Source organism: Eubalaena glacialis, chromosome 18, assembly GCF_028564815.1.
Source record: "Eubalaena glacialis isolate mEubGla1 chromosome 18, mEubGla1.1.hap2.+ XY, whole genome shotgun sequence".
Taxonomy (NCBI): Eukaryota; Metazoa; Chordata; class Mammalia; order Artiodactyla; family Balaenidae; genus Eubalaena; species Eubalaena glacialis.
Genome location: NC_083733.1, coordinates 62185093 through 62206066, shown reverse-complemented (window position 1 = coordinate 62206066; position 20974 = coordinate 62185093). Strand labels below are relative to the sequence as shown.

The 20974-nt window shown below is 49.2% G+C and overlaps 1 protein-coding gene and 1 non-coding gene across 2 annotated transcripts in view; both read right to left on the bottom strand.

Moving 5' to 3' along the window:
* The window catches only part of SULT2B1 (sulfotransferase family 2B member 1), a 33852-nt gene that overhangs the window by 300 nt on the left and 12578 nt on the right, over positions 1–20974 (bottom strand). The window contains exons 2-6 of the mRNA XM_061173505.1: positions 13796–13935; positions 7487–7695; positions 5098–5224; positions 4784–4878; positions 1937–2117 (exon numbers count right to left, since the gene is read on the bottom strand). Coding sequence (XP_061029488.1) covers positions 1937–2117; positions 4784–4878; positions 5098–5224; positions 7487–7695; positions 13796–13935 — 752 coding nt within the window. The remainder of the gene's footprint in view (positions 1–1936; positions 2118–4783; positions 4879–5097; positions 5225–7486; positions 7696–13795; positions 13936–20974) is intronic.
* Positions 6076–6148, bottom strand: TRNAV-CAC (transfer RNA valine (anticodon CAC)). Its single transcript has one exon. It is a non-coding gene; the product is annotated as a tRNA-Val (tRNA).

Here is a 20974-nt window from a genome sequence, read left to right as displayed (position 1 = left end):
CCTATGGCGTTCCCTTTGCAAGAAGCGCTGTCCTTCCCCCGCCCCCCTCCATCTCCATTTTTGCCCCTTTCCCTCTTGTGATGATGGCTGACACTTACTTACACTGGCCACCAGTCGCCTGGCCAGACCCCTGGGCGCCATTCTTGCCCCCTCCCTCCCTCAGCTTCCTCCTGCCCTACTCCTCCCTCCAGCAGACCTCCTACCTTCCTCCACCGACCTCTTAAATCTCTACTCAGAATATCTGCCTCCTCACCTAGCATTCCTGCACATCCTTCCCAGCCCCTGTATCACCTCCCCTGTGCCCTGTCCCTCACCTCACTTGCTAGAACAGGGCTTCCTCGCTCCAGTGCTCCTACAGCGCCCTCCACTACCTTCAGTATTGCTCTGACACTGGGAACCAGGGCTTTCCCTGCACTTAGTGGGTGCCTGGCATCATGCTGACCGTTTGCCAGGATTCACTCCTTAGCCCCTCACAGCAACCGAGCAGGTAAGGGGCGTGACTTTGCTAGTTCTCTGTGCCCCGAGGTGAGCACTCAGATTCCTCAAGTTTCTTATCGCATGGGATAACCAGGGCCACCAGCCTTTACCTGGAATCCTGGGGCCAAAGTCATTTGGATCACAGTATTTTTTTTTTTAACATCTTCATTGGAGTATAAATGCTTTACAATGTTGTGTTGGTTTCTGCTGTATAACAAAGTGAATCAGCTATATGTATATATATATCCCCATATCCCCTCCCTCTCACCCTCCCTATCCCAGCCCTCTAGGCGGTCACAAAGCACGGAACTGGTCTCCCTGTGCTACGCAGCTGCTTCCCACTAGCTATCTATTTTACATTGGGTAGTGTATATATGTCAATGCTACTCTCTCACTTCGTCCCAGCTTACCCTTCCCCCTCCCTGTGGATCACAGTAGTTTGAATTTTAGCAAATATACCACATTACATGACAACCCTAGTGAGGTCTGGGGGGCTCCCTGTGGTGGGTTGAATAATGAGCTCCCACCAAGATGTCCACGACCTAACCCTTAGAACCTAGGAATATGTGACCTGACATGGCAAAAGGGACTTTCCAGATGTGATTAAGTTAAAGATCTTGACGCTTAATGGCAAACATCCTTATAAGAGGTTGCAGGAGGGTCAGCGTCAGAGAGTAGAAGATGTTTTTGAAGGTGGAGGAAGGGGCCACGAGCCAAGGGATGCAGGCGGGTCTGGAAACTGTAAAGGCAGGGAACCGATTCTCCCCTAGAGTCTCCAGAAAGAACACGGTGCTGACACTTTAATTTTAGCCCAGTGAGGCTGATTTTGGACTTCTGACATCCAGAATGGTAAGGGAGTGAATGTGTGTGTGTGTGTGTGTGTGTGTGTTTTTAATCTTTTCTTTTTTTTTTTTTCTGTTTTTGGCTGCGCCGTGCGAGATCTTAGTTCCCCAACCCCTGGGCCACGGCAGTGAGTCCTAACCACTGGACTGCCAGGAAATGCCCTGAATGTGTGTTGTTTTAAGGCACAAAGTTTGTGGTATTTGGTTCCAGCAGGAATAGAAAACTAATACACTCCCACCCTCAGCCTGTAATCCAACACTTGAATATTTCTGGGGTAAACATTAATGCTAAAAAGGATTCACAAGGACTCCAGATAGCCTCATAGTGTTCAGAGCTGGCTATGGCAACGCCTTGATGCGTTTTCTTCCCACAGGGAGCTCTCTGGGAGTGGTGGATCTGAGACGGCAGGCACATCCGCAGCACCAGCTGTGTGCCAGGCCCCGTGCTAAGCCCCGTGTGTGGATTCATGGGTCCATAGTGACCCCATGAAGGCAGTTCTGTTGGAGCACCCCCATGTAACAGCCGGGGAAACAGGCCCAGAGAGGTTAAATCACTTGCCCAAGACACACAGCCAGGCAGTGGCCTAATGGGGCTTGGAACCCCAGAGTCCCCTCACCTTTCCGGAGGAAGGCACCGTGGCGCTGGTCCAGCAGGCTGGGGGGCAGCAGGGAGAAGTTGGACATGGTGTTGGCCTTCATGGCTTTGAAGGCCGAGTGCGCCACGACGGACTCCAGCGCCTCCTCGCCCAGCGGCCGGCCCAGGAACTGGCAGATGCGCTGCACGGAACTGTGGAGATCCTGGGGGCAGGGGAGAGGGGTCAGGGGATGAGTCAGTGGAGGGAGGGGACCCCAGACCAGGGAGGAGCACCAGTCCCAGAGTTTGGATGCCTGACTCCCAACCCAGACCTGGAATCTGGGTGATTCTGCCTCTTTGCCTCAGTTTCCTCACCTCCAAGCCGAAGGGTTGGGCTATGGCCTCTGAAGGTTTTTGACAGTTTGGGGTTTTGGAGGGTTCTGTGGGTGGGAGGGAAGGGGTGGGCCTGGGTCAGAGGTCACAGCAGGGGGCAGAGGTCAGTCCAGCATCTTATGGAGAGTCACCCTCTTTCAGGTTTGAAACAGGTGTCAACTGGTCTGTGCCCCAAACCTGCCCCCCCACCCCGCAGGTCCCCATCCCAGAACAGCCCCGTCATTCACCCAGAGCCAGACTCCTGGCCCGGCCTAACCTCCCCTTGCCCCTTACCCCTCTTGCCCCTGTCAGTCATCAGCCCCGTCCCTCCTGCTTCAGCTCTCTGCCATATCCCCTCCTCTGTGTCCCCACAGCCCCTAGCACTGGCCAGGCCTTGTCCTCTCCCTCTGGAGCCTCGCCTCACCCTCCTCCCCGGCCTCCCTGCCTCCAGTCCCTCACACCCAGAGCTGACCCTGCTCCTCCCCTGCTCCCAGCCCTCCTGCGGCTTCCCAGGGCCCCAGTCCCCAGGCCTGGCTTTTAAGGACAGGCATGGCCTGGTCTTTCCTCTCCTTCCCTGCGCTTTCCTCCCTGCAGGCCTTGGCACGGGGCTGCCAGGAATGCCCTGCACCACCCTTCTCCACCTGGCAAACTTACCCATCCAGATGCAGCTCAAGTATCACCTCCCTCATGACTGATGGTTCAAGTCACTGTGGATTAAGCACCTACTGTGTACCGATCTCTAGTCCAAGCCCCTCATGTGTATTTGTGCCAATCCTCCCAATAGCCTGGCAGAGAGGTGTCATTACCCCCATCAGTAAATGGAGGCCCAGAGAGGGGAAGACACTTTCCAGGGTCACACAGCCAAGGAGGAGCTCAGATTTGAGTCCCCAAAGCCCACAATCCTCTCTGCTATCTCCCTGACTTCCCTGATATGCAGCGCCCGGCACAGTCAGCCTTCTGGTCAGTTCCACCGACCCCACGGCCCTGATTTTCCAGGTCATTCTTGGTTTCATAAGCCTCCATCCCTTTATCCTCTTGAACCACTGATGTGTCCCAGAAATTCTAACATGTTGGCATTTCCTCACACTCAGGGGCAGCCCAGAAGCTCGGTCAGGCTGCGTGGCCCAGTTTTTGGTTCAGAGAACAAAGCTTGATGGAAAACAGAGGGGAGGGGTGATGCCGAAATCTTTTCTAGATCTTTCCATCAAAAGAGATTTACCAGGGTGGAAAAAAAAAACCAAACCCATGGGGTCTGCAGTGGAGAGCTATGTGCCTCAGGCAGTTTCTCAACTCTTTCGAGGTTATAAGCCCCCACTTTCCTCCTCTGTAAAATGGGGGCAATAATAATATTGAGGTGAACCATTTAAAAATTACCATATTTTGCAGCTTGAGAGGCGGAAACATTAGCTATTATGGTTATTATTAATCAGATAGGCCCTTGCTCAGAACCTAATTACTCTTACTTTGGCACACTATACTAACACTTTGCTGTACCTTGTCAGACGGTTACAATATGCCAATGCCAGGTACTGTGGTCCTCACAACAACCCTCTGAGCCAGCATTTTCCACCCATTTTAAGGATGAGACCTCTGAGGCTCTGAGATTTTAAAGAGGATTTTAACGGCTTTTTGAACACCAAAATCCAGGCTCTTTCTGCTACACAAAGTACCAACAAAAAGGAGGATACGAAAAATACATGAAATGCACACACGGGAAGAGAACGTGTCTGGGGCCGTTGGTGAAGGAACATGTATTGGGAACCGCTTAGAGTCCCAGCCTCTCAGAACAGATCTTTGTTAAGAACACAGAAGAGTTGGACACGTTCACTGTGGATTGGTCCATCTGGAAGCCCAGCGTCCTCCTTACAGCCGGGCAAAGTCGTAGTCATTCTGCATGGTCCCTTCCTCCAGGCAGCCCTTCCTGATTGCCCCAGCCAGAAGGCCTCTCTCTCCCAGGTGCCTGCCCCGGGGATGTTTGACGGGGTCCAGACAGGCTCCCTGTCTGCCTCCAAAGGCTGTTTCCTTCCACTGCTTCCCTCTGCCTTTCAGGTCACAACCATAGTGAAACCATCATCACTTCCCATGGGTCACAGTTTTGTATCGTCTCATTTAACCTATCACCTCCCCTGCTCAGAGGCCACCTGTAGCTCCCACCTACTCAGAGAAAAGCCAAAATCCTCACTGTGGGTCCCGTCCCCTCTGTGCCTTCATTTCCCACTCCACCCCCTCTCAGCTCTGGCCACTCCAGCCTCTTTGCTCTCCTTGGAACACATCAATCACACTCTCACCTCCAGGCCTTTGCACTGGCTGTTCCCTCTGCCCGAGACACTTTTCCCCAGATAGCTCCATGGCTCTCCCCTGACCACCGTTCTGAAAATAGTGCCCACACACATTCCGGATCCTCCTTCCGCACTTGCCTTTTCTCCCTAGCTCTCTGCCATCTGGGAAGGGGAGCTGGAGGGCATGAAGAAGGGAGGAGTGAGGGAGTGCTGGATCGAGGTGCGGGAGGGGGAATCACCTGCTGCAGCTCCTCGTAGGTGATAAACAAGAAGTTCTCTTTGCCCTGCATCCGAATCCAGCCCTTAATGTGGTCGAACCAGGAGCCGAACTGCACTGAGGGCAGAGAGGCAGGCAGGGTGAGGGATGGGCAGCTGGGCCACCCCCTGCTGGGGCTCAGAGGGGCCCACCTAGCCCCACATGGCCCCAGGCTTTGGCCCCTTAGAGCTGGAGGCCTCCCTCCAAGGCCCCCATCCCTGCCTCTCCCCAGGTCCTTCTTATCCCTCCCCTGTCCACTAGGGGCTCCCCCCCACCTCACTCTGCCCCAGTCCTCACCTTCGCCTTTGAGGAAGTTCTTCAGGAACTGGTCAGGCGTGCCAGGGTCCTTCAACTGCCTGGCGATCTTGGAGTAGTGATAGAGCGAGACCACCACGTCCCGGGGGTTCCGGCCCATGTAGATCACCTGTGTGTGGGTGTTGGGAAGAGGGGAGAAGATGTCAGACCCCGAGGTTTCGTGCCCTCGAGACTTCTCTCTTCTGATCCTGCAGCAAGATGGACTCAGGGTAGACTTCTCAAGGGACTTCCTAGCTAATGGGAGTTCAGATCAGTTCACCTCAATCCACAGGAGAGGAGAGCTCCCTCCAACCACATTCTAGGAAAAGAGAGGGACTGTTTCAAGACCAGGTGGAGGGACAGTTTGGCTTCAGGAAATAAAGAGTGGAGGAGGAAGGCATGGGGTTCAGGGTAGGGGAGATTATGGTGAGGGGTGTTGACCAACAGAGAAGGACAGCCACCCTTCCTTCCTATTCCTGCAGCAGAGGCCCCAGCCTCCTCCTCAGCCTCCCAGCCTCCACACAGCCCCAGAGGGTCTTTCTGTACCCAGAGCTGACTGTGCCCTCCTTGGCTCTCCAGCTCCCCAGAGTGGAGTCCCAGACCCTGGGTCTGGCATTCAAGGCCCTGATGACCTGGTTCCAATCTGTTTACCAGCTTGATATTCCACAACTAACCCCACTCCAGCCCCATCAGATATGTCTTTCCCCAGGACCAAGGTCAGCCACCCAGGTGGTCAGCCATGGCTATGTGGCCAACCTCCAACAAAAACCCTGGATGCCGAGGCTCGGGTGAGCTTCCTTGGTGATACTCCGTGTGTGTTGTCACATGTCCTTGCTGGAGGACTGAGCACTGCCCATGCAACTCCACTGGGAGAGAGATAACTTGAAGCTGGTGGCTGGTCTCACCTGGATACTCCCCCAGGCACCTCTTCCCTTCATCTTTTTTTTTTTTTGACTCGCCACATGGCTTGTGGGATTTTAGTTCCCTGACCGGGGATTGAACCCGGGCCCTCGGCAGTGTGAGTGCAAAGTCCTAACCACTGGACCACCAGGGAATTCCCACCTCTTCCTTTCATTGACCTTAATCTCTATCCTTTCTCTGTAATAAGCTGTAACCGTGAGTATAACAGCTTTGCTGAGTTCTGGAGTCCTTCTAGTGAATCACTGAGCCTGAAGGTGGTCTTGGGGACCCCTAGATTGCAGTCTGATCTCTTCTCTGTCTATACTCACTTCCTTCCTTGGTGATCCCACCAGTCTCCTGGCTTTAATTTCTCTGTCTCTGTCTGTCTCTGTTTCTCTCTGTCTCTGTCTCTCTCCATATATATATATACACATTTCAATAGGCTGCAAATAGATGTGTCCAGCCCACATCTCTCCTGTCAAATCCAGATTTGTCTATCTCACGGCCCACTGGCATCCTCCACCCGGGTGTCGATGGGTCACAGCAAAGCCATCTTCCCCCCAAACCTCTCCTCCCCAATCTCCCCATCTCAGTTCATGGCAGCCCCATCCTCCCAGTTGCTTAAACCAAACCCCCTGCAGTCACCCTTGACTCATCTGTTTCTCTCACACCCACATCCAACCTGCCAGCCACTCTTCCTGGTTCCACCTTCCAAATACACTCCAAACCCAGCCCTTTTTCTTCACCTCCCTGTGACCACCACCCTGTTTGCCTCCATTGTCACCTCCTCCCTGGCACCTGGCTTCTGTCCTCACCCTGATGGTCTGTTCCCTGACTTGCAGCCAGAGGGCGCCTGTGAAAACCTAAGTTGGATCCTGTTTCTCCTTGGCTCTGCGCCCTCCCCTGGCTCCTGTCTCACTCAGCGACAAGCAAACTCCCCACCAAAGTCCACACAGCCCTGCACATTTTGGTCCCTGTTACCTCTCTGACCTCATCTCTCTTCCTCTCCCCCTTGCTCACTTAGATGCAACCACACAGTCCTCGTTGCTGGACCTCAGGCATGCCACATCGACCCCAGGGCCTTTGCACCTGCTCGTGCCTCTGCCGGGAATGTTCTTCCCCCAGACCCCCCCTTTGGCTTCCTTCCCTCACCTCCCAGGTCTTTACTCAAACCACGCCTTCTTACTGAGGCCTCCTTTGACCACCCTATTTATAATTGCAACCCCTACCCCTAACTCTAACCCCCACCTTCCCCTCCTTCTCGATGTGAACTGATCACCTTGGATGTATTCAATCTTTTCCTTATTTACTCCATCTATTCTTTGTCCCCTTTAGAATGTGGGCTCACAAGGCGGGTGTTCCTTGTGTGTGTATTTGCTGCTGTTCTAGATCAGGGCTGGGCACACAGTAGGTCCTCAATAAATATTTGCTGAGTTCATCAGTTAGTTATACTTTGCCCCACCAACACACACTCCCCTCCATCCTCCCACACCTTGGCCTTGGAGTTGAAGAAGGCCTTGGTGAAGAGCTGGATGGGGAGGTGGGAACTCATGAGGCGAGGGCTGGGCTGGTCGGGGAGGCTGAAGGCACCCATGATGGCCTCACACCAGGGCGACCGCTTCCAAATGGGCACTGAGCGGATCCAGGAGGGGTCCCCGTCCTTTACGATTAAGCTGAGGATCTCAATCATCCAGTTTGTGCCTGTTGGAAGAATTGGGCAAATTAATCAGAGGTGGGGAGGGGTGAAGGGGGGATACAATCAAATTCATAATGGCTGCATTTATTGCACAATTTGCTACATATGTTTATTGCATGGATTCCTCACACAGCACAGAAGTTAGGATTGGTTATCTTTTTTTAAAATTGAAGTATAGTTGATTTACAATCTTGTGTTAGTTTCAGGTGTACAGCAAAGTGATTCATATATTATATATATATATCCATATATATATCTATATCTTTTTCAGATTCTTTTCCATTGTAGGTTATTACAAGATATTAAATACAGTTCCCTGTGCTATACAGTAGGTCCTTGTTGTTTATCTCTTTTATATATAGTAGTGTGTACCTGTTAATCCCAAACTCCTAATTTATCCCTCCCTCTTCCCAGTTAGGGTTGGTTATCTTGATTTTCAAAGCAGGAAACTGAAGCTCAAAGAAACAAAGTTGCTAACTAAGGCGGCAAAGCTAGGAAGTGGCACGTGGCCAGGACTGGCTAGCTGTCCACCCAACCCCATTTCGTTTCTCTACCGGGAATATAACAGGACGACATTTTTCCAGCCTCCCCTGAAGCTACATGTGGGACCGTGTGACTGAGTTCTGGCCAAGGAAGTGCAGTGGCAGCCATGTGCAGCCATTTCCAGACTTGGCCCATAAACACGGGCCACGTGACACCTCCTCCCCACCCGCACCCCCCCCGCCCCCTGCTGGCTGAGTGCAGAGATGCCAGTGGAAACTGGGGCTCCTGGGGATTGGCAGAGCCATAAGGTGGAAGGAGCCAGGATGCTGGAGACTGCATGGATTTCCCCCCAACTTCCCTCCATCTATCCTGCACTAGGTGGAATTTACAGGAATGAGAAATAAATTTCTTTTTTTTTGGCGGCGCCACGCAGCTTGTGGGATCTTAGTTCCCCGACCAGAGATTGAGCCCGGGCCCTCGGCAGTGAAAGCATGGAGTCCTAACCACTGGACTGCCAGGGAATCCCCAAGAAATAAATTTCTATTGAAATTTCTTCTGAGATTCTGAAGCACTCCATTAATACATAGAGGAAGCTGGAACTGAATTCAGGTGGCTAGACTTAAAATCTCAGCTCTTTTCATTGCCCTTTCATGCTAGACTTAAAATCTTAGCTCTTTTCACTGCCCTTTCATGGGAGTAAGCCCTTGATTTCTTGAGGGAGCCACAAACATCACATAGTAGGAAGGGCTCTCATCCATGACCCAGTTCACAGGTCTGGATTCCAGGAGATTACAGGTAGGTCAGATGAGAAATAATAGTAATGTGAACAATCACTTGGTATTAGTATTATATTGTCCTGGATTCTAACAACTACCCTGTGCCAGTTCCCAGTGTATTGCCTTTCAGCTCCAAATCCACTCTTGGTTGCCCTGTTTTGTGCCGTTGGAGCTGTGTAAACGGATCTCTTTTGCCACCTAGCGCAATGTGAAGCATTGTCAGTAGAGGGCGCAGAGGAGCCCTGCAGAAGGATGGGGTTTCTCTTCCTGGTTCTCCTGGGCTTCTCCCAGCCAGCTCTTGGGATGGACAGCGGCCAGCAGGGCAGTAGACCCCAGTGACACTTACTCCCCCTCACCCCGCCCCTCATCCCAAAGCAAATTTCCTCGGGTGCTCTCTGCTTCAGCCCTAGAGGGAGGGGCTTCTCCCCGTATTGGCTCTTCCTGTATTGTTTAGGGTTCTCTTTACCCCTTGGTGTTTTAATCCCCTGTTACCAGTTAATAATTCTTTTTTTGTGGGTATGTGGCAAAAGATACATAACATGAAATTTACCAATTTAACCATTTTAAAGAGCACGGTTCTGAGGCATTAAGTACATTCACGTTGTTGTGCAAACATCACTACCGTCTATCACCAAAGCTGTTTCAAGCAAAGCCTGCTGTTTGGGGAACAGATTTCCACAACTTCTGTGGAGGGAAATTTGGCTATATTCATCAAAATTGCAAACACACAGAGGCTCTGACCAAGCAATTCCGTATCTAGGAGTTTGTTCTACAGATAAACGCACACGTGTGCAAATGACACTTGCACAAGATGTGGCATTGTGTGTAAAGTTTATATTGTGTATAAATGCAAAAGACTGGGGACTTCCCTGGTAGTGCAGTGGTTAAGAATCCGCCTGCCAATGCAGGGACATGAGTTCGAGCCCTGGTCCGGGAAGATCCCACATGCCGCGGAGCAACTAAGCCCGCCGCAACTACTGAAGCCCGTGTGCCTAGAGCCCCTGCTCTGCAACAAGAGAAGCCACCGCAATGAGAAGCACGTGCACCGCAGCGAAGAGTAGCCCCTGCTCGCGGCAACTAGAGAAAGCCCAGCCCGCGCGCAGCAAGGAAGACCCAACGCAGCCAAAAATAAATAAATTAATTTAAAAAATAAATAAATGCAAAAGATTGGAAACCAGGAAAAACTAATCAGTAAGGAACTAGTTAAACAAGAATTCTTGTACATCTAATGTTATGCAATACTATGGAACTGTAAGAAAAACCAAAAACCAGGAAGCTCTTTGTTTACAGTTCTAAGATGGGATGATATCAAAATACAAGGAAAAAGAAGGCACAACCATAAAACAAAACAAAACAAAACAAAAACATGAGGCAAAATGGCATGTATCACATGTTAACTTTTGTGGGAAAAAAGTAAAAAAAAAATATGTACATTTTTTCTTGTACATGCAAATTCTGGAAAGATACACAGAGACTACAGGTGACTGGGAGAAGAGAGATCTTACAGTGTAAACCTCTTTGTACCTCTTGAATTTTGAACTATGAATGCATTACTTTCTAAGAGAGAAATTAAGATATTTTAAACTTTAAAAAATAGCTAGAATAACTGGACAACCATATGCAAACAAAGAACCTTGATCTATACCTCATACCACATATAAAAATTATCTTAAAATAGATCATAGACTTTAGTGTAAAATCTAAAACTGTAAAGCTTCTAGAAGAAAACATAAAGGCCGTCTTTATGACTTTGGTTTAGGAAAAGATTTCATAGCTATGACATCAAAAGTCTGATCCATTAAAGAACAAATTGACAATTGGAGCTCATCAAAATTTAAACTTTTGCTCTGAGAAGACACTGAAAAGAAAATGAAAAGACAGGCCACAGACTCGGAGAAAATATTTGCAAAAGGCATATCTGATAAAGGATGTGTACTCAGATTATATAAAGAACTCTCAAAACTCAATAATTAGGGCTTCCTTGGTGGTGCAGTGGTTGAGAGTCTGCCTGCCAATGCAGGGGACACGGGTTCGAGCCCTGGTCTGGGAAGATCCCACATGCCGCGGAGCAACTGGGCCCGTGAGCCACAGCTGCTGAGCCTGCGCGTCTGGAGCCTGTGCCTCGCAACGAGAGAGGCCGCGACAGTGAGAGGCCCGCGCACCGCGATGAAGAGTGGCCCCCGCTCGCCGCAACTGGGGAAAGCCCTCGCACAGAAGCGAGGACCCAACACAGCCAAAAATAAATAAATAAATTAAAAAAAAAAAAAAACTCAATAATTAGAAAACAAACAACCCAGTTAAAAAGAGCAAAAAAAAAAAAAAAAAGGAACAGACACATTACCCAGAAAGATAATGATGGCTAGTAAGCCCCTGAAAAGATGCTCAACATCATTAGCCATTAGAGACATGCAAATTCGAACCACAATGAGATACTAGAACACATCTGTTAGAATGATTTTTTTTAAAACTTGACAATATCAAGTGCTGACAAGGAAGCAGAGCATCTGGAACCCACCTATGTTGCTGGAGAGAATGCAAGATGGTAAACCAGATTGCTTGCCAAAAAGTGCAAGATGGTTTCCACTATGGAAACCAGTTTGGCAGTTTCTCATAAAGTTAGGCATACATAATTCCCATAAACTCAGCAATCCCACTTCTAAGTATTTACCCAAGATAAACGAAAACGTATTTCCATGCAGAGACTTGTACACAAAGCTTCATAGCAGCTGTATTCATACTCATCCCAAACTGGAAAAAAACCCAAGTGTCCTTCAACAGATGAACAGATAAACCCACCATGGTCCATCCAGCTGATGGAATACTCCTCAGCGATAAAAAAAATACAACAACTTGGATGGATCTAAAATGCATTATGCTGAGTGAAAGAAGTCAGTCTCAAAAGCTACATAGGGTACGATTCCATGTATATGACATTTTGGAAAAGGCAAAACTATTGGGGCAGCAAACAGATCAATGGTTGCCTGGGGCTGGGTTGAGGAAGGAGCTGACCACAAAAGGGTGTGAAGGGTTTTTTTGTTTGTTTTTGGTGGGTGATGGAACTATTCTATATCTTTTTTTGGCCATGCCACACGGCTTGCAGGATCCTAGTTCCCCCACCAGGGATTGAACCCAGGCCTCCTGAAGTGGAAGTGCCAAGTCCTAACCACTGGACCACCAGGGAAGTCCCTGAACTGCTGTATATCTTGATTGTAGTGTATCTTGTATATGTCTCTCAAAACTCATAGAACTCCAAGAGAAATGAAAACATGTCCATGGACAGACTTGTATATCAATGTTCCTGCAGGCATTATTCATAAGAGTCAAAGAGTGAAAACAACCCAACTGATTGTTTGTCAACTGATAAATGAATAAGCAGAATATAGTATAACCATATCATGGAACATTATTCGGCCATAAAAAGGAATGAAGCACTGACAACAACTTGGATGAACCTCAAAAACATTACTCTAAGTGAAAGATACCAGACTCAAAAGACCGTGTATTGTATCATTCCATTTATCTGAAACGTCCAGAACGGGCAAATCCATACAGAGAGAAAGCAGATACCTAAGGCTTAGGGATGTGGATGTGGGGATTGGGAGGTGATGGCTAATGGGTACGGAGGTTCTTGTTAGGGGTGATGAAAATGTTCTAAAGTTGACTGTGGTGATGGTTGCACAACTTGGTGAATATACTACAGCCGTAGATTTGTACGCTTTCAAATGGGTGAATTGTATGGTATATGAATTATTTTTTTTAATGTTACCAAAAAACAAAAAAACCCTCATTGAACTCTATGCTGGAAAAGGCGAATATAATATTTTGAAATTTTTCAAAAATATTTTGAAAAAAATTAAGAAGGCAGCTCCAACATTTTAGAGAAACCCCCCCCCACCCCCTGCCACCGGGTCTCTCCTGTCACTCCCTCCACCGCAGCCCCACTGACCTTCTCTTGCTTCCTCAAACTCACCGAGCCACCTCCCACCTCAGGGCCTTTGCACATGCTGTTCCTCTGTCTAGGATACCCTTTCCCACTCAAACCGCTCTGCAGATTCCAAGTCTCTGCATGAACATCTTCTCCCCAGGAAGCCTGCCCTTATCCCGCAGACCTTCTTATTACCTATGCTCAATGCTCTCTTCACCTTTCCGTGGTGGGGGGGGGACCCACCCTAACCCTAATTAGATAGTAATATAGGCGACTGCATGTTTAAATGAAGCCTGTTTTCTCCCAACAAATGTCTCCTTTGTTCAGAGCTGTGTCTCCGCACGTGGTAGACAATCAGTAAGTAGCAAGCATTTCAGTAACCGAATGGAGAAAATTAAGATCTTTCTTTCCTTCCTTCCTTCCTTCCTTCCTTCCTGAAATGTTTATTGAATAAGTTCCAGGCACTGTTTTAGGTTCAAAGAACACAGCCGCGATCAAGACAAACCGGAATATCTGCACTCACTGAGCCATGTTCTAGTGAGGAAACCAGAGACTAAATCAACAAATGAATATATGATATAGTGGCCGGCAGCGAAGAAAAATATGAGGGGCGTTAAGGGATAGAGAGGGACAGGATGGGGACGCTGTTTTAGCCAGGGAGGTCCGGGAAGGCCTCCCAGGGGGTGTGAGAGCCAGCCTGGTGGAAGGGAGGGAGCGAGGCACACAGGGATCTGGGGGAAGGGTGCCCCCTGGCGGAGGGACCGGCCAGTGCAAAGGCCAAGCTCACCTCGGTTCTGAACGGACCAAGGCGTCCCCCGTCCGCCCCACCCCCTCCCGCTTTCCTCTTCCATTCTCCTTAGTGTACCCTTCTCATCACCCACAACACTCTCCGTAGCACCCCTGCCCCGGCCCAGCGGGTACCTGACTTGGGGTAGGTGATGATGAAGATGTCATCGTCCTGCACTTCCGAGTTCTCTGCGATGCTGATGCTCTCAGGTGAGTAGATGCCGACGGGGAAGAGGATGCCTTTATACCTGAAGTATTCGCCTGACAAATTCTGGCTGTAGGAGTGTGGGGGAGAGACACGGTAAGGACCGGGGAGGAGGCGAGGACAGAGGTCACCCCTGGGAGAGTGGGGGGCCGGGGCCTGCTTTTTTTTTTTTTTTTTTTTAGGTCGGCTGCAGGCGGGATCTTAGTTCTCCGACCAGGGATCGATCGCGTGCCCCCTGCAGTGGAAGCGCGGAGTCTTAACCACTGGACCGCCAGGGAAGTCCCACGGGGCCTGCATTTGAGTGTCCTTCGAGGTCCCAGGAGCCTGCACAGGGGTCCAGTATTACAGCTGAGGCCTCCAGGACAGACGGCGGCAGAAAGTGGCGGAGGGATCTCGGGGCAGGTGACGGAGGGCAAGCAAGGAGATGGGCGAGGTGCACCCCGCTCGCTGGTGGAACTCTGGCAAGGAATTTTCTCTGCGCCCTTTTCCTCATCTGCAAAGTGAGGATGATTTACTAACACCCCATAACAATCCTATGAGGTGACAATGATTAGTATCCCCATTTTCTGGATGAAGGAAACGAGGCACAGAGAGGTTGAGTGACTTGCCCAAAGCCACACAGCTGCGGGACAAGCAGCACTTCACCTCTGCAAAGTGGGACTAAGCGCTTTCCACACGTTTACTCTTCACCCCAACCCTCCAGAAAGGCACCACCCCCATTTTACAAACATAGGCCAAAGAGTCAGGTGTCCTGCCCATTCCTAAGCGGCCACAGAGCGGCAGGGCCACGTGCGAAAACCAGATGTGGAGTCCCTGGGAAGCTGGGGCAGTCTTAAGCTTCAAGCCCCTCACTCAAGCTGCTTTTCCCAAAACCCTGCGATGTGTTCACATAACCATACAAGGAAGTACAGTTTTCCAAAGTGAGATGTTTTGAGAGCAATCCGTTTAATTCGATCACTCTTGCCTTTGCAGCCTCCCTCGAGGTCTCCTGACCCTGGCGTGGGTGAGCGATAGGTGTTTGGGGGACCTGGCTAAGGTAAAGCTGAGTTGGGGATACATTTCATTGGACTTTCCTGGGATATTTACAAGGTTTGCGGTCATGTCTGTGTATAGTTATGGGATGGCGAGCTGGCTGGGTGCAGGATTTGCTTCCGGGAGCACTTGCTGGGCGCGAGTAATGACACGAAGGCTGGGGACACGGAAGTTGGATCACGCTATCACATGCCCAGGGGCGCTTGGCACCAAAAGTATGGGGTGGAGGAGGAGACTCAGGTTTGAAGCCAGAAGCTGGTGTATTATTTTTCTGGAATGTTTGGAGTGTTTGCCAGCTTTCAAAATGAAACAAGTCACTGTAATTTCTTTTCTCGTTCTAAACAAACATTCCTTCTTCCTAAAGTTGCAGTCACACATACTGATTCTTTCTTTCTTTTTTTTAAAAAATTATTTATTTATTTTTTTGGCCGCGCCAGGTGGCTTGTGGGATCCTAGTTCCCAGACCAGGGATTGAACACGGGCCCCCTGCAGTGGAAGCACAGAGTCCTAACCACTGGACCGCCAGGGAATTCCCCTGAGTCTTTTTCTTAAGGGGAATCCCCTCAAAACAGTATAAGCTTCAGGCCCCATGAAACACGGATTTGCCCATTCTTAGCCGTTACTCGGCGCTAATTTCCATTTGTGGTCCTTTCTGGTACACTTAGGACAATACATCGAACTGGGGGAAAAATTATGCGTGTAAGTGGGTTATACTGTCTGTGGATTTCATTTCAGGATAGTGAGGAGGATTTATAGATATTGTGAGGATTTATAAAGAGGGCTAGGGTCCGATCACACAGGTAAAACTCAGAAACAAAATGATGAGCGAAGGATGAAGGACACAAGAGAGTCTAGATGATATGATTCGAATTAGGGGAAGTTGAAACACAGGGACAAATAACCTATGATGTTAGAAGGCAGGATGATGGTTATCCCTGGGAAGTGGGGGCAGATGGGGGCGGAGCTGGTTACAAGGCGTGCCCTCTTTGCAAAATTCCTTGGGCAATTGACTGAAGCTCTGTTCACAGCACTTGTGTTTTACTTTAACAAAACTTGCAATGCACATATGGTCACCTTATCTTTGATAAACGAGGCAAGAATATACAATGGAGAAAAGACAGCCTCTTCAATAAGTCGTGCTGGGAAAACTGGACAGCTACATGTAAAAGAATGAAATTAGAACACTCCCTAACACCATACACAAAAATAAACTCTAAATGGATTAAAGACCTAAATGTAAGGCCAGACGCTATAAAACTCTTAGAGGAAAACATAGGCAGAACACTCTATGACATAAATCACAGCAAGATCCTTTTTGACCCACCTCCTAGAGGAATGGAAATAAAAACAAAAATAAACAAATGGGACCTAATGAAACTTAAAAGCTTTTGCACAACAAAGGAAATCATAAACAAGACGAAAAGACAGCCCTCAGAATGGGAGAAAATATTTGCAAATGAAGCAACTGACGAAGGATTAATCTCCAAAATTTACAAGCAGCTCATGCAGCTCAATATCAAAAAAACAAACAACCCAATCCAAAAATGGGCAGAAGACCTAAATAGACATTTCTCCAAAGATTTACAGATTGCCAACAAACACATGAAAGAATGCTCAACATCATTAATCATTAGAGAAATGCAAATCAAAACTACAATGAGATATCATCTCACATCAGTCAGATGGCCATCATCAAAAAATCTACAAACAATAAATGCTGGAGAGGGTGTGGAGAAAAGGGAACCCTCTTGCGCTGTTGATGGGAATGTAAATTGATACAGCCACTATGGAGAACAGTATGGAGGTTCCTTAAAAAACTAAAAATAGAACTACCATATGACCCAGCAATCCCACTACTGGGCATATACCCTGAGAAAACCATAATTCAAAAAGAGTCATGTACCACAATGTTCATTGCAGCTCTATTTACAGTAGCCAGGACATGGAAGCAACCCAATTGTCCATTGACAGATGAATGGATAAAGAAGATGTGGCACATATATACAATGGAATATTACTCAGCCATAAAAAGAAACGAGATTGAGTTATTTGTAGTGAGGTGGATGGACCTAGAGTCTGTCATACAGAATGAAGTAAGTCAGAAAGAGAAAAACAAATACTGTATGCTAACACATATATATGGAATCTAAAAAAAAAATGGTCATGAAGAACCTAGGGGCAGGACGGGAATAAAGACACAGACCTACTAGAGGATGGACTTGAGGACACAGGGAGGGGGAAGGGTAAGCTGGGACAAAGTGAGAGAGTGGCATGGACATATATACACTACCAAATGTAAAATAGATAGCTAATGGGAAGCAGCCGCATAGCACAGGGAGATCAGCTCGGTGCTCTGTGACCACCTAGAGGGGTGGGATAGGGAGGGTGGGAGGGAGGGAGACGCAAGAGGGAAGAGATATGGGGATATATGTATATGTATAGCTGATTCACTTTGTTATAAAGCAGAAACTAACACACCATTGTAAAGCAATTATACTCCAGTAAAGATGTTAAAAAAAAAAAACCTGCAATGAATGAATGAATGAATAAAACATTAAAGGGAAAAAAAATACGCTTCCCACTAAAACAACTGTTTTTAATAAAAAGGAGGCGAGGGAAAAAAAAATGGAGACGAGGTGCTGGGCCCAGTGAAGGTGAAACCCCAGCTGTCTTGCACAGGCCTTTTCTGTTAGTTTTTCCTCGTGCGCCCAGTTGACAGATGAGGAAACTGAGGCCCATTGAAGATCTTGACTTGCCCAGGGATCTCCCAGTGTCTTTCATGAATGCCTCCACCAGCTTCAGAGATTTGAGGGATGGGGAATTTCTCCAAGGCTTGGCACCAGCCTCAGGCTTGCAGGAGAAGGACAAAAGTTAGAGAATTGTTTCCTCTGCCTGGGGTCGAAGGAGGGCTCTGGGGAGCCAGGGTTTCCAAAGGGCAGTGTCCCAAGGCGGGGCTGGGAGGAGGCTATGGAGGAAGCTGGCATGTGGGCTAGGGTCTATTGGAAAAGGCCCCCTTTGTCCCTGGCTGGGGGATGTTCCCGAGGAGCCCAGGAAGGAAGGGCTGGTCACCTCAGAGGGGTGGTGGCAGGGGCTTTGCAGGCCCTGCTTCTAAGTAACCTAAGTAGGACAGATGTGAGAAAGAGTGTGGTTCTGGAGCTGGACATTGCAAGCTTAGAGTCTGGCTTTGGCACTCTCTAGCCGAGCTGAGGCCTGGGGCTTAATCTCTCTAGGCCTCAGTTTCCTCAACTGTAAAATAGGGATAGGAGAAGTAGCATGGTGTCTTGGTTAACGGCATAAACCCTGGAGCCAGAATACATGAGTCTGAATCCTACCTCTCTCCAGTCATGTGGCTGTGGGCAAGTCACTCATCCTCTCTGTGCTTCAGGCCTTTCATCCATAAAATGGGGATAATAAGTAAACATTACCTCATAGGATGGTCGTGAGCATGTAAAAAGTGCTTAGAACTGGGCCTGACATAGGAATATGCACTATATAAATGTTTCTTAATTTTTTAAAAATAGAGATAGTGGGAGGGTTTAATGCACCCATAGAAATAAAAATGATTAAAATAGAGCCTGGCTTGTAGTCTGCATTCGATAAATCTGGGCTAAAATTATTGTTATTATTATACTTAGTAATAGAGGCAACACCGGGCATCGTGTGAGCCCAGAGGAGGGGCTGCTTGGCGCCGCCTTTGGCACCCAGTAGGCCCTCAGCATATTGTAATTACTTTATTGTTCAGTGATGTCATAGGTTGAGCGCAGGCAGCAGAATTAGTGATGTCACTAGTTGCCAGGCAGATTTAGGCCAGTGGGCGGAGCTGTGAGGCCATCAGTCACTAGGCAGATTAGCTGCTAAGTGCCTGGGTCTTGGCTCTGGTGGGTCACATGTGCTCTCTCTGTGCCCTGGGCAGCAGATCTCACCTCTTTGAGCCTCAGTTTCCTCTTCTGACACATGAAGATAACAGTAATCTCAACCTCAAGGTTTTAATCCTATCTAAAGATTAAAAGGGATAATATACAGTAAGCCCCCGGCTCCTAATAAATGCTCGGGACACTGAAGCTCCCTTTAGCGTACAGCACTTTTTTTGTCTTTGATCTCACCAACAGCTCCTTGAAGGAGAAATGTCCTCCCCAGCTTACCGGAGAGGAAAACGGAGTTGCCAACCAGGAAAAGATACTGTGCCCTTCAGGAGTCCCTGAAATAGTCACTGAATGCATACATGAATAAATATGAGGGTGTCCCGCCATCCCCCTCAGCACTTACAATCTCCCAACTGGGGGTCCAAGCCCCACCCCAGGAGGCCAGGGTGGAATCCACAGGGCTGGCACATTGTTGGTGCCCAACCAGTATTTGACTGAATGAATGAACATGTGAATGAATGAACGTGTGGTTGAATGAATGTGCGAATGAATGAAGGAATGAATGTGTGGTTAAAGGAATGTGTGACTAAATGAATGTATGATGAATGAACATTTGAATGAATAAATGGGCGAATGAATGAAGTGGGTTACCAGGAAAAAAGTTAAGGAAAGTCAAAGAGCACTTGTTAACCTCCTTTCACCTGCCTCCGTGGTTCTCAGCCCTGGGCATTTTAGAATCCCCTCTGGGGACTTTAGAAACTTCCAAAGCCTGGCCTCATTCCAGGTCAACAGTGCCCAGACCTTACCATGCGCCCTCTGCGCCCAGAACAACTAGTTACTCAGTAAATGACTGAGCATCAGTGTTCAATAAATAATCGAAACATGACTGGGGGAGAGCTGGGATCTCCCTGCATGTTACGAGGCGACAGGCGAGAAAATGGAGGTTGAGGGAGGGGAAGCGATTTGGCCAAGGCCATGCGGCAAGTACCGAGCAGAGCTGAGATTTGAACCTCAGCCCCGTAGACAGTTCTGTTCCAGGCCCTCCTTCCTCACGTCCCCCCACTCCAGTCAAAGCCCCCCAATGCACCGAGCACTATTGCAGACTCTGGCCTTGTATCAGCTGTTCCTCCTGCCAGGAGGCTGGAGAGGGGGGACCCCACCCGGATTCCTGCTTGGCTGAATCTTACTGTGTGTCCCCAAACAGGTGCTGTGCGTCTTCTCTCCCCACCTTGTAAATTAAATCTGGCCCTGGGGTGACCTTTCCTCTCCCTGGGCTCCGAGCCCATTCTTTTCCCATGCCAGGTCCAGGGCCTGGCATGCAGCTATTGCTTTGTTGGAGCAGAGGAATGAAGATGATAGTTGGGCTGGGGCAGAGACCAGCAGCAGGAGAACAGCAGACAGAGCTACAGCCCACGTGATGGGCAATGGGCCAAGGACGTACTTAGCCTCCTCGAAGGGGCCTGGCCTGCCCTGCTAGGGAGACCCCAGGACATGAAACTCTAAGAATGGCCCAACCTGGCGACCCTCCTTCCTCCCATCCCCCCGCCCCCCAGCCCACCAGGCCTTAGCTCTTCTTCTCTGCCCCCACTACCCCTGTTCAGCTCAGGTCTCCTCCTCGCCCCTCTGGACCCTCAACGAAGCCTCCTCCCCAGTCTCTTGGCCTTCAGTTTCTCCTTCCTGTTCATCCCCCGCGTGGCCCAGAGCTCAAGGCCCTCCGTAGCCTGGTGGGGGGGGGGGTCTGTCTGGATTGCCACCAATGTATCAAAACACAGAGGGCCTCCATCAATATTTATGAAGAAATACAAATAACACTCACAGTGCCCCCTGGCCCTACACTCCTCACTACATTGTGTGCCTTAGTTCGTTTATTTCCTCAACAACCCTAGGAGGCCACCCGCTATAGTATGTCTATCCCCGCGTTACAAATGAGGAAGTAGAAGCCCAGAGAGGCAAAGTCACTTGGCTAATATCACACAGCGGCAGAGGCAGAGCTGGGGTTTGAACCCAGGCAGTGTAGCCCCACAGTTTGCACCCCTAGTCACCCAGTGCCATGGGGTAGCGCCTCGCCAATCGTCATACAGTTGTCCTCAGGTGTGTTCATTCTGGGCAGGGGCTCTGGGGTCTTGGGGGTGGGGGGCGGTCAGGAAGACACAGGTTTGACCTCAGGCAGCTTACATGACCTTTCTAAGTCCCAGTGTCCACCTCCTTCCCCTT